Source organism: Grammomys surdaster, unplaced genomic scaffold (assembly GCF_004785775.1).
Source record: "Grammomys surdaster isolate TR1022 unplaced genomic scaffold, NIH_TR_1.0 137, whole genome shotgun sequence".
Lineage (NCBI taxonomy): Eukaryota > Metazoa > Chordata > Mammalia > Rodentia > Muridae > Grammomys > Grammomys surdaster.
The window spans coordinates 750,660-763,990 of NW_021604595.1; the positions used below are offsets into that span (position 1 = coordinate 750,660).

Here is a 13,331-nt window from a genome sequence, read left to right on the forward strand (position 1 = left end):
ACTGTTTCACAGGAGACTTCCTCATAGTCTGGCTCTTAAGAGCTTTCTTCCGGGGGCTGGAGAGATGGTTCAGTGGTTAAGAGCACTGACTGCTCTTCCAGAGGTTCTGAGTTCAAATCCCAGCAACCACATGGTGGCTCACATAGTGGCTCACAACCATCTGTAGTGAGATCTGATGCCCTCTTCTGGTGTGTCTGAAGACAGCTACAGTGTACTCATATATAATAAATAAATAAATCTTAAAAAAAAAAAGCTTTCTTCCAACTTCCCAGGGACAGTGAAGTTTCAGACGTAGAAAAGAATCTACTATTGCCCTTTGCTAGTCGAGCATAATTCCTTACTCCATTCTAAATCTTATCCTTACACACACTGATAACTGTAGCTACCCCTCATCAAAGAAGCCACTCTTACGATAGAGACCAGCACAGAAAAGCACAACTAGACACAATACAGCGATGAACTGCTTGCTCCTCGGGAGCCCAGCCCCTGTGGATAGAGCCACACTGCAAAGCTCCTGCACATCTGTCTCCACACTCACCCTACTTCTCATCACTTTTCACAGTAACAAATGAAAACTGCCTCCTGGGAGCAATGGCAGCCACAGAGAGGCTGCAGGCGGGTGGGGACTTCCAAGGGCTCTCCTCTAAAATGACCACACCCTTTTGACACTGACTTTACACAACAACTCTTCCCTTACACAAAGCAAAACAATGCCAAACTCAACCTCTTCTTCATACCAGTTACCCACTTCACCCCCAAAAAAGACTAAGTAGGAGGCAAAGTTTATGCTGCATACCTGTGCTCTCAGCTACTCAGAAAATGGAAGCAGGACAAGTCCAAGCTTGAAGCTAGCCTGTATCAAAAAGCAAAAACAAACAAAAGAACCAAAAAACCTTACAACAGCACTGATTATAACAGTACAAAGTGGAGACAACTCAACTGTCCACTTGGAATGCTGAGCCATGCGAGAGAATGAAGTAGTGAAATCTAACACAAAGGCTCGCACGCTGACTGTCTCATTTATAGACAGTACTTATAGAAAGACTAAAGTCACTGTGCAGTGGTGGTGCACGCCTTTAATCCCAGCACTTGGGAGGCAGAGGCAAGCGGATTTCTGAGTTCGAGGCCAGCCTGGTGTACAGAATGAGTTCCAGGACAGCCAGGGCTGCACAGAGAAACCCTGTCTCGAAAAAAAACAAAAAAGACTAAAGTTACTCAGTACTCCAGGGACAGAGACAATGACAGCTAAGGAGTCTGAGAAGTTTTTAAGTGATGTGGTTGTGAGTAAAAGCCGTAAAATTGTTGCTAAAGGACAAAGGGGACTGATCTGAGTGATGAGAAAGTCAGGCAATGATAATGGTCAAACAAGTGAATAAATCTATACAAATATGTCAAAAACCATACTCAGAACTGGGACCTTGAAAACTGTCTTAGCTATAGCTGCTTGGTAGAGTGCTTGACTAACATGCTGCCCACTATCCCCAAATCTAAGAAATCAAACAGTAAGTGCACATATACTGGGGAAAACAACTGTAATTAAAGTTCCCCACATCATTTGCCAACTGGGGCCACAAACAAGTGAGTTTACACTTTACACTTTAATATGCATTGGTGAATTGGACACGCCACCAGTGGAAAAACACAGATAACTTCCAAACCAGTGGAGCAAAGAAGTTACTGAGTAAGGGACCATACAAGTCAGCACACTGATGGGGATCATCACTGCAACCCCTCCCCACACCTGTGTCTGGCATAGCTTTCCTGACACATTCCTGTCTTCTGTGTCCTGGTGATGGATACTCCTGAACGACAAGAGCAAAGCTGTGATGGTTTAAATATGCTCGGCCCAGGGAGTGGCACTATTAGGAGGTGTGGCCTCATTGGAGGAGGTGTGCCACTGTGGGCGTGGACTTTAAGACCCTCATCCTAGCTGCCTAGAAGCCGGTCTTCTCTTGGCTGCCTTTGGAACAAGAGTTAGAACTCTCAGGTCCTCCAGCACCATACCTGCCTGGACGCTGCCATGCTTCCCACCATAATGATAATGGACTGAACATCTGAGCCCCAATTAAATGTTGTCCTTTATAAGAGTTGCCTTAGTCATGGTGTCTCTTCACAGCAATGAAACCCTATGTAAGACAAATACTAAGGCTGCCAGCAGATAAGAGGGCCCACCTAACCTGAAATATTGGCTGCTGGCTTTTCTAGATATCCCACTAATTCAACCTCCAGTTACTGCTCAACAAAGTTAGAGGTGGGAAGGGTCATGGTGTCCCAAGATGACCGTATCTGTAACAGGTGGTGGTCCAGCTAAATAAACAGGAGCAGACAAGCTTTTGCACTAGGTTACTCTCAGCTCACTCCTCCTGAATTTCAGCTTTATGAAGCACTGTCTCCAGTTTCAACTACCTGAACATATATCTATCCTAAAAGAGAAATGCAGCAGTTGGATGTAGTACACTCAGGAGACTAGATGACAACCTAGATCTACCCTGGGCTACAGAGTGAGACCTTGCCTCAAAAAGAGAAAAAGAGGGCTGGTTGATGGCTCAGTGAGTAAAAGCACTTGCTGCCAAACCTGACAATCTGTGTTCAATTCCCAGAACCCAGAGGGAAAAAAAAAAAGACAGCACTCAGGTTGACCTCTGACCTCTACACACTCATTGAAGCATATAAGCAACCACCAAATACAGTTTTAAAACATTACTTTAAAAAGAGAAAGAATGGCCAGGCAGTGGTGTCCCACACCTTTAATCCTAGCACTCAGGAGGAAGATGGATCTCTGTCAGTTCAAGGCCAGCCTGGTCTAGAGAGTGAGTTCCAGGATAGCCAGGGCTACACAGAGAAACCCTGTCTTGAAAAACCAGGAATAAAGAGAAGAGAAGAAGGGAAGGAGAGGGGGAGGGGGGAGAAAGAGAGAATGAGAATGAATGACACGGAGCCCTCAGGCGTTGTGCCCAGTTTCCAGCAACATCTCAAAACTACACAGTAGCATCCTGATGGGAAATGAGCATGACTTTGACATGACCTGTTAGATCCTCCACATCCGCATACATGTTTGTGGTTTGCCGTTACCTTGGGGGCTCTGACTTCCACAACCATCTCCCTTTCCCAAACCCTGGGAACCAGCGATCCATGTCTTGCTGCGCACACACAGTCATCACTATGGACCCTAGTGCTCCCGGATCTGTCCACGCAACAAATGCTGTGAATTTGCAACTGTGTTTTCTAACATTTGCAACTGTGTCAGTTACATGCTGACAACACGGGGGTTGCAATAGTTCTTACCTCAGCAACAGAGCACTGAGAACATCTTTGCACAGTTCTAAGGCATAGGTCCTCATTTCTCTGAGTACATCTGACATGAAAACCTGACTACCAGCAGCCCATCTCAGAGCCAGTTCCTAGGCACCAGCACTTTTTTTTATGTTCCCAGTGGAATTCTTTCAGCCAAGGAAGACAGTCAGCAGGATCCAAAAGGTAGGGCCCAGGGCCACCAAGCAATAGGGCCTGCCTCTGGCCTGTTAGGGCCAAGAGGAATTCCACATGGACCCTGCATTATGGTCACCCACCCACCGCATCTAAGAAACAGTGCAGCATCTCTGCTTTAAAATCTAAGTTCTGGGCACTCACTGCTGTGAAGGGGAGAGTAGGAGACCACTCAGGAAGGCATGTGGCTTCTCCATGGGTTTACTCACCTTTGTTAATGCAAAGGCCACTGTCCCATCATCCTCAGTGGACAGATCAAGAAGTTTCTGGTAAAATACTTCATCATAAGGCCCATCTATCTGTAATGTCTTCCTGAAGGAAAAACACCAAGACCAAATCAACTGGGTGACAAGGCTTTAAGGACTTTCAGTCACTAGTATGCTCTGTATCACACAACGCAGATCAACAACCACGTTGTTTGAGAAGCACCTGAGAGATGTACTGCTTTCTCTCAGAAGGCCTGATTTTACAACATTAAGATGTTCTACAAAACCCAGGGCTCTAGGAGGCCAAGACTCATTCTGAGCTGTTCACCATACTCTTAAACAAAAGCCAATGATGTACAAAAAGAATCCTGCCCGTGAGACACTGTGTGTGTAGACATGGGAACCCACAGTGCAGCCCCAGGGCCCTAGGCGTGGCAGAGACTTCTAAGGAGCTACCAAACCAGTGTTCCAGGAGCAGCCCGTGGGGTAACACTGCCCTCTAGAGGCCAGGCCCTGACACAGGATTTCAGAATGGCTGCATTCCTAAGTGCTTTATTTCTAGTGTCTTAGTGACCATGAATCTCAGAGACCCTGGCACACCAGGGTTAGGGTAGGTACCTCCTAGAGCTAGGTTCTAGGAGCTTTGTTTTGTTCTGGAGTTCAAGCAACCTTGACCCCAGCCTAGCCTCACAGCTTCCTCTGGTGCCAGCCTCACCTCTCTTCAGGAAACTCCTCTAGGTATCGCTCAACCCGGTTGTACAGAGGGTAGAGGCCTTCGATATCCAGCTGGTCCAACATCTGCACCTGGAGGGTTTTGTACAGAAGACAGCCCTTCGGTAACCCCGAGTGCTCTGGGGTGTTTTTTCCTACCAAGAACATCAGGGGAGAATGAGAGCAGGTTTATTATCAACACTTGAAGACTGTGGAGGGAGACCCAGGCCGGCGCAGACAGCAGAGCTCACTCTGGGCAGCACAGACAAGACCTACAGGCTCCAGCCTAGCACTGAGGCAGATCTGCACACCACACAAAGGTACAAGGCTGACTGACCTCAGAGCCACCCAGTGGCTCTACACACAAAAAACGTAGAGACAGTTCCTCTCCCTTTGGCCCTGTGCTGTCCAAACACCAACTCAGAATATCCTTTAACTCCATTGCATGCCCTAGAAGTCACTTTATACCTAAGTTTAAAGATAATCCTACATGAAATAAAGCCCAGAACTGCAAAAAAATCATTCAGACATCCTCAAACCCTCAAAACCAATTGGGGTTTCCAGAGTCAAAAGCCATTAAGTCCACACAGAGAGATCTGGCTGCCACGGGACAAGCTAAACATGCAGAGCCATGGACTGTGGTTAAGACCACTGGCAGGGTCCTGTCCTCAGTGGGACAGATAAAGAAGCAAAGATTCATCCTTGACTCATTCACTCACAACAATGTGTACAATGCCTGTCTCCCTGACATCCCTGACCATCCCTCAGGAAGAATTAACTAAAGGCAAAAACAGGGGAGGGAACAATGTATACTCAAGCACCCCAGCACAACACTCTTAGCCACACAACAGATGCACTGTGTCAAGATAGCAGGATACCCATGCAGTGAATGTCTACTGTAGCTAAAAGATGAAAACCTACATGTGCCGATAGACTTATGCTATTTAAGGTTACAACAAAACGTGAGTATGATATCATTTCAAATATTACTCATCCATGACTTAGACCTAATTCTAACTCATCACTTAGGTGACATCAATGTCCATAAGGTCTATGAGGGAAGCCTCGGGTGTTGGAGAGTCTCCTCTTTCATCCCCAGATCCCTAAGTGCCAGCGCCCATCTGTGTCCTCCCAACACTACTGCTTTAATTTCAACAAAATTTTTAAAACAGTAAGGAATTGCTTTCAAAACAAGAACAAACCCCCAAAAATTCACTTGTAGTTTTTTTTTTTAAATCTTTTTTCACAAACAGTTGGCATGGGGAAATAACAAGGAAGGCTAGGCCTGTGGGGTTCCTGAAGGACACAGGGCACTGTCAATCTCAATGGTCTTTGCAAGCCCCAGAGTCACACCTGACCCTGATTCATGAGTCATCACAACATACTACAGTGGCAGGGCTGGTCTACCTCCTAAGAAGGCAACTGTACCCAGAAGTCCTGTAAGCTGGTCCTCACTCCATGGCACTCAGCCCAGCTACAAAGGACTCCTGGTCTCAGTTCTTCTCTTACATGCAGACTGAGGAGAATCAGTATCCAAAGTCAAGATGATCATCAAGAGGAAAAAAGTATAGTTGAAATCACTGAGTCATTGCAGAAGACACACAATATATTGCTAGATACCATATAATCCAAGTGTGACAAGCAGCTTACAAACCAGCTACAGATGCAAAAACAAGTCTTGACCCTCTGAGTCAGCTAAGCCTCATTCTGTGCAGCTAGACCACATCCCCAAAGGTACCATGAAGGGACATAAAGATCACCTTGTAGGTTCCACTCTGTATACCCACGGGAAGGGATAGTCTCAATGCACCTGTAGACCCCACAACCTGATTAGGGAAGGCCAGGCCCTACCTTGGTGGTGTAGGCTCCTGCTGAAAGGGCTGGCTTCACAGACTTGTGGGCCTTGGATCCCAAGCCTCAGGGCACCCGCTCTGCCTTTGTCTGAGCCGCTCAGCAGCACCCTGGTGATAACATGTACCAGCTCTCGGATCACAGCCCTCGTGCAGTGAGGCCCACTGGCCAAGCCGTTGGAAGGGAAGAAGAAGGGCTTCAGGTGGTGTGCAAGCTCCTTTAAGTCAGCCGCAGGGCTCCGGGCATCGCCACACCCATAAATCAGCTCTCCATTCTTTAGGCAGGGGAAAAAGGAAAGGGAGATGGATCACACAGCTGACAGAAACACAAGCAGGAGCAGGGCACAGACAGGACCCCGTGTTCTCAAATGAGCCTATGCAGGAGAATCCCACTCTCCATGCTATGTCACAGGCACAAATCAAAGGAGGAAAGGTCCAAAAACTTCAGGCCAGCTCCCTGAACTGACATCCTCAAACAATGATCTCACAGCATGTCTGTAAGCAAATGCTGGGCATAAACCAGATGTCCACACATTCCCTTTACTTGAGGCCTAAGTAGTGATGGAGTTAGGACTAGGCCCACAGTCCCCAGAGCTGCTAGAAGTCTTAGAGCCAGTCCTGTGCTGAGGAGCGACTGATCACTGACATGGGAACCTCCTGCTTTAAGACTGTTGATCTTCAGCAAGCCCCTCAAGATGCTCCTTACCACACAGCACTCAGACTTACTCAGTCCCAGAGCTCAAGCAAGGGCTCATGCTGCCCACTGCTGACACTTTGGATGTGATAAGAGCCTGACACATGGACAATACCAGGCGCATTCCAAGGCTCTTTGAACCGCATACCTTCATATTTTAGCCCTTTAGAACTACCCTGGGACCCCTGCCCTTCGTATCTTCTCCACATGGAGTCTGGTCAGTGTAAACAACAAAATATGAGCAGACACAACATCCCAGCACCCATGAGGCTCTTACCAAAGATACCACAAGGTGGCCCCAGAGCTGTGGCACAAGGTAGAAATAGAAATGCCTGAGAAAGTAACTACGAGGCTGACTCTCTAAGGCTCTGAGACAATGAGTTAGTGTGAGATGCTAAGGGCTCAGGAGAGCAGTAGTAGCCAAGAGGATACTCTCTGCCCTTGAAAAGTATGGGAAGGCCCTTCTCCTCACTGGATCCTGAGATGTCTCTCTAGAGGCCCTGACTAGGTACTATCCAAGGGCACTGTTCACCATGCTAGGCAAGAGGAAGAGGGTGACCAAAGTGAAGCTAAGACAGTCACATGACATCCAGGGTAGAGCCATGTGTGCCCATAGTGAAGCTTGCCTCTCCTCCAGGTCCAAAAGTAGCCAAGGGAGTCCTCATAGCAAGGTCTCACCCCAGCATCAAGGGTCTAAACTTGAGGCACATTGTAAATGTAAAACCCAGATCTTATGGGGCATTCAGCAGAGCCACAGCCTAGGTAGAGTGGTGATTTTATAACAAGGGCTCTTAGAACTCAACAATGTTTTTCACCGCAAGTCCAATATCTAGCATGGGATCACTGAGTACAACCAGGCAGCTTCTCCAAGTGGGGACTTTCAGAGTTTCAGGAATTTTCTGCTTTGCTGGTTTGCAGAATTTAAGGGAGAAGGAAGTGTACAACATCAGAACCAGAGCGCCAGAGAGCTGCCAGTACTTACTGTGCTGAACTCACTGTACTGCTACCCCACTGCTTTAAAAAGCCATCACAGGGCAGCAAGATGGCTCAGTGGATTAGGGTGCTTGCCACCAAGCTTGATGACTTTAGTTTAAAGCCAAAGACACACAGGACGGAAAGATAGAACCAACCCCTGCAAGTTGTCCTCCGACCTACACACATACACCATGACATATGCGCGCAGACGCACGCGCACGCGCGCGCGCGCACACACACACACACACATTAAAAGAGACAAAATTTTGTAAAATTTTTTATTTTAAAAAAGCCACTGCAGATCACTTCCTTTAAGCTGCCTCTTGGGGAAGTACTAGCTGATCTCTGGATTCTTCCATGCAGATTACACAGAAACTGCAGACCAGATGCCTCAAATGTGACCTGACAGGTTCAGAAATGGGCTCAGAGTTAAAGAGACTTATCTCCAGGATTCAAATGTCAGATTCCCAATCTCTTAAAGAGTCAAAAAACTCTGGGGAGAGGGATGACTCGACCTCAGTGGTTACCTTAATTCAATCCCAGATCATCCACTGTGGAAAGAACACTGACTCACAAGGACTGCCCTGTCTCCATACAAGTACCACAGCAACTGCACACCCACGGCCATTTTTATTTTTATTTTTATTTTTTTGAAAGAGAGAAATTAATTAAAACTGTCTTCCATTCCTGGATTTAGGGAGATGGAGACAGACAAAGAAGGATGTTGATTACTCTGACCAGCCTCTAGGGCAAGGAAATTCTCAAGTTAGATCTAGTTAATACCAGCCCATGACACAGCAGCAAGAGAGAAGACAGGAGGACCTCTAGCTCACCCATCCCTTTTCCCAGACCAAGCAAGACACAGGTCTGGAGAAGCCCATGCTCAGTCTGCTCCCTCACACAAGTCTTCATGCTGCCTCAAGCCTGCTGCTCACTGGGACAATGGTAAAGAGAACTCTAGAGATATGTTCCCAGCATGGTCACTGCCACTGCCTCCTACCAAGGCTGGCCCTGCATTGTCCCCTCCCTCTTTCAGCTCCATCTGCTCCTCCTGCAATGTCAAGGACAGAGCTCTGTCTGAGGCACACCAGCCTAGACACCTCAATGTATGTGATCACAGAACCTGTGGCCAGGATCAGTGTGGTAGGTTTACTTAGAAACCAGCATGGACTAGAAACAGCTCTTACCTTAAATATCCTAAGATTATTCTGCGCCTCCTGTAGCAGACTCTTCAAGGCAAAGTGCATACGCTGCTTATTTCTGAAAGAACAAAGCAGTGATGGTGTTAAAGGCAGTAAGCTGGGCCTTGTATTCACACATCCATACATATAGCTCCAGGCTAAGCTGGGACCTAGAGCTACCTTAATCCAGTAACTGTGGCCTGAATGCAGGATGGGAGCTTAGTCTAGGGCTCAAAGGCAGCCATGAGGAGTCCTGCAGAGGCAGGGGAACCAGAAAGCCATGGCACATCAGTCACTCAAAGTCCATGGAGCTCTCTCTCGCCCTTCTTGATCCTCAACTGCAGCTCCTTCCAAAAGCTGCAGCAGGCACTCAAGCATCGTGATCCCTGTGACAGATCTCAGGAAGCCTAAAAGAGGCAGGAACATGGGACCTCTCACCCTCCCTCTATCTCAGAGAGCTGTAGGATTGTCCCCCTCTTCAACTCTGCCCTACTCGTTAGCAACTGGCACCTGCTGTCTCCTCTCCTCTGCCACTCAGGCTCCAGACCTTACCTCACCTAGGCACCTCCATCAGTGTCCCTGAACATAGCCCCCTTCTCACACTCCCACATGAAATCTACAGGGCTCCCAGGGATGCAACCCCATCCCAGGCAAGGATCCCAAACCATGTCCTGAGGTCACACTGGGGACAACACATCCACACAGTCACCCACAGCCAGCTCTGAAAAGGCTGCATTATGAACATTTCAAGGACAGCTCCCGACTCAGGTTTGACAAGTTACAAATTCTCAACAATACTCTCTATTATTGTTTGCTTCAAAACATGCAGCCTTGTGTGCACAGGTAAACCACTCATGACTCTCCCTTAATACAATGCCAAAACGATTTGGTTCTCACAGGAAGAATAATACCATTCTGCTTCCTGGAATGAGCAAAGAGCCCTTTAGACAGAGCAGAGCCCCACCTCCCCCTCACAGAACCCCTCCATTTCCCATCTCACCAGTCCCCACAGTCACCACCTCACAAAACCTCCATAAATATTTCCAACCTCACGGACACCCACCTTACAGAACATACCCCACTGCTGACATGTCAGACAATAACTTCCACTAGCTTACAGAATAGACCCTACTTCCCCACAGTACAAAATACTCCATCCTCTTGACCTCACCTCACAGCCCCCAGGGTCCTCCCGCATAGAAGAACCCAAGCCCACTATCCTCACTTCACAGAACATGCCTCTGACCCCCATCCCTCTTCTCACATACACACACCATCAACACCTCATGAAATAACTCTCAAGACCCCCATCTCAAAGGTGCTCCCTTAGCAGGCGTCACCCACCCTCAAAACAACAAACGAGAGAGGACTCTTACCCTGAGTAGAGGTCAAGGGGACAGTATTTACTGATTTTCTTCCACTTTCCAGTGGCTACCTGGTAAAACACCAATATGACAGTATCAAATACTTGGTCTGTGACTACAAGTAACTCAAAAAAAATTAATAAATCAAAAACCAAAAAACAGCATAACTCATGATGGGCTGCAGCCTTGACCTGGAAAAGGTCCCAGGTGTACAACCCTAAATAGGAAGGAGCCAACTTGACCCCTCACCCTAGGAAACTCCTGTTAACTCTTAGCCTCAGTCGCTCCCAGCTCAGCCGTCCTGTGAGCAGAAGAAAACAGCAGGCCCTTGAAGGTTTGGCAATGAGAATGGCAAGTCTCTAAGCTACTAACAGCCAGGGAAAGGACACTGCACATGCAATCTTGTGCTGCCAGTAGGATCTTTTGTTGTAACCACCGAAATGTAAAATGTATACAATCCCCAACTGAGAAAGCCTAAAGGAATCTAAAATAACTACACAGAGCAAAGAGGCAACAGGGATGGGGACACGGCTTTTGCTGCAGATATTAGGACATTTACTACAGGAAGAAGGACGTTCACTCCCTCAGCAGGGCCCACATATAATGAAGGGCTAAGTGAGTGTAGGAATGCAGCCACTCCGGAAGACCAACTGACAGCCACCAGTATTTGTTTATCAATCGGCAGAACACATGTAATGTGGTGTCATGCTTGCTTTAAAAGTATACCTATATATCAAACACATTTTGAGAAAAACATACAACACAAAATCCTCAAAGATCACTGGGGGGGAAGCACTGGGTAGAACAAGTACAAACAACATGAAAGAGGCACCACCACCAGCACCTGTGTTATGGTATATATTGTTACCATAGGAACATGTCTGGAAAGATAACCAAACTGATAGCATGAGTCACACTAGAAGGAGATCCAACTACCAGCTATGAATGAATATTATTTCATAATTTTAAAAATATATACTTCTTAATCCTATCATATAAGCTGGGCATGCTTTTCATATGTAAAAACTAGCAAAAACTTCCCAGACTCATAAATCTTGAGACCTCAGAAAGTGTCTCAAGTTCTTTAAGAATACAGGGAACATATAAATTAAAACACACACACACACAGCTAAAGAAGTGGACAGAGGGCTGGAGAGATGGCTCAGTGGTTAAGAGCACTTACTGCTCTTCCAGAGGTCCTGAGTTCAATTTTCAGCAACCACCCACATGGTAGCTCACAACCATCTGTAATGAGATCAGATGCCCTCTTCTGGTGTGTCTGAAGACAGCTACATATAGATACTCATATAGATAAAATAAATAACTCTTTAAAAAAAGAAGTAGACAGAAGGTTTGTTGGTAGGAGCACTAGCTGCTCTTGCAGAGAATCCAGATTCTTGTATCGGCATGTACATGACTGCTTACAAATGTTACTCCAGTTCCAAGGATTCTGACAGCCTCTTTATGGCCTTTGTGGGCACCAGTAATGGAGTACATCACACATGCAAGAAACTCTCATTCACATAAATATAAAAATCCACCTTATAAAAAGAAAGAAAATCAGTTAACTCTAAATAAGAATAGTGAGCTTGATGTGTCTTTTTTGTTTTGTTTTGTTTTTTATATCACTGTGTAACCCTAGCTGGCCTAGAACTCTCTCTGTAAACCAGGCTTGCCTTGAACTTGCAGAAATCTGCCTACCTCTACCTCCCAATGCTAGAATTAAAGGTGTGCACCACCATGCCAAGTTTCTTTCTGACCCTTTAAATATCCTATTCTTAACCCTCTGTCCTAGTTAGGGTTTTTACTGCTATGATAAAACTGAATTAAGGAAGAATGGGCTTATTTCATCTAACACTGCCATATCTGTCATTGAGGAAAGTAAGGAAAGAACTCAAGTCGGGCAGAAACCCAGAGGCAGGAACTGAAGCAAACGCCATGGAGAGCTGCGTATGGGCTTGTTCCCCATGGTTTGCTCAGCCTGCTTATACAGCCCAGGACCAGCCGTCCAGAGGTGACACTGTTCCTCGTAGGACACTGCTCCCTGTGGAATGGGCCCTCCCATATCGATCATTAGTCAAGAAAATGTCCCACAGGCTCATCTAATAGAGACACTTTCTCAATTGAGTTTCTCTCTTCTCAAATGACCCTAGCTTAGGTCAAGTTGACATAAAACTAGCCAGCTTACTATCTGTAGCCTCAAGGGAAACAAACATGAAACTGCTACACACACAGCAACCTAGCAGCCTCCATGGAGAACACAGAACAGGGCAGGCCCATGCACAGCCTCAGCCCCGGAACTGTCATTACCCACCCTGCCTGACTCTCGGTTCCAAGAAGGCTGTCCTTGCATGGATGTCTTTACTGACCTGATTGAGAGCTCATACACTGCCAGAGGTCTTTTCGGGGATATTTGTCAAAAAAAAAAATCTGGAGGCTACCATTTAACTTCATGGCTTCCTTACACAGTGGGTAACAGTTAGGGCAAGCAAGTATGTAACCTAAAACTCAAAAAGAAAGAGCTGAGTAATGAGGATGTACAGACGTTCTGAAAAGCTCCAACACATTCCTGAAATCTAGAAAACCATGAACAGGCTGTGGAAAGACCAGAGGAGGCCCTAAACTCTCCCCGAGCTCATCTGAGACAGACTCCACCGAAGAAAAAAGGAAAACAAAGCTTAAGAACCCCGCTGACCCCCCAGGGGGTGGGAGTTTTGAGGGTGGGGAGGTGGGAGTGGGGGGGTAGATAGAGGTTACATCCACAAAGAAGAAGGAGGAGGTGTGAGGGGATTGGGGGTTCCTGGGTGGGTGGGGGATGGGGTAAGGGGACAACATATGAAATGTAAATAAAACATCCAATAAAA

General features: G+C 46.7%; 1 protein-coding gene across 1 annotated transcript in view; it reads right to left on the bottom strand.

Moving 5' to 3' along the window:
• The window catches only part of Ippk (inositol-pentakisphosphate 2-kinase), a 41,397-nt gene that overhangs the window by 8,928 nt on the left and 19,138 nt on the right, over positions 1–13,331 (bottom strand). Inside the window, exons 7-11 of the mRNA XM_028763167.1 lie at positions 10,480–10,538; positions 9,110–9,182; positions 6,255–6,528; positions 4,408–4,558; positions 3,696–3,798 (exon numbers count right to left, since the gene is read on the bottom strand). Coding sequence (XP_028619000.1) covers positions 3,696–3,798; positions 4,408–4,558; positions 6,255–6,528; positions 9,110–9,182; positions 10,480–10,538 — 660 coding nt within the window. The remainder of the gene's footprint in view (positions 1–3,695; positions 3,799–4,407; positions 4,559–6,254; positions 6,529–9,109; positions 9,183–10,479; positions 10,539–13,331) is intronic.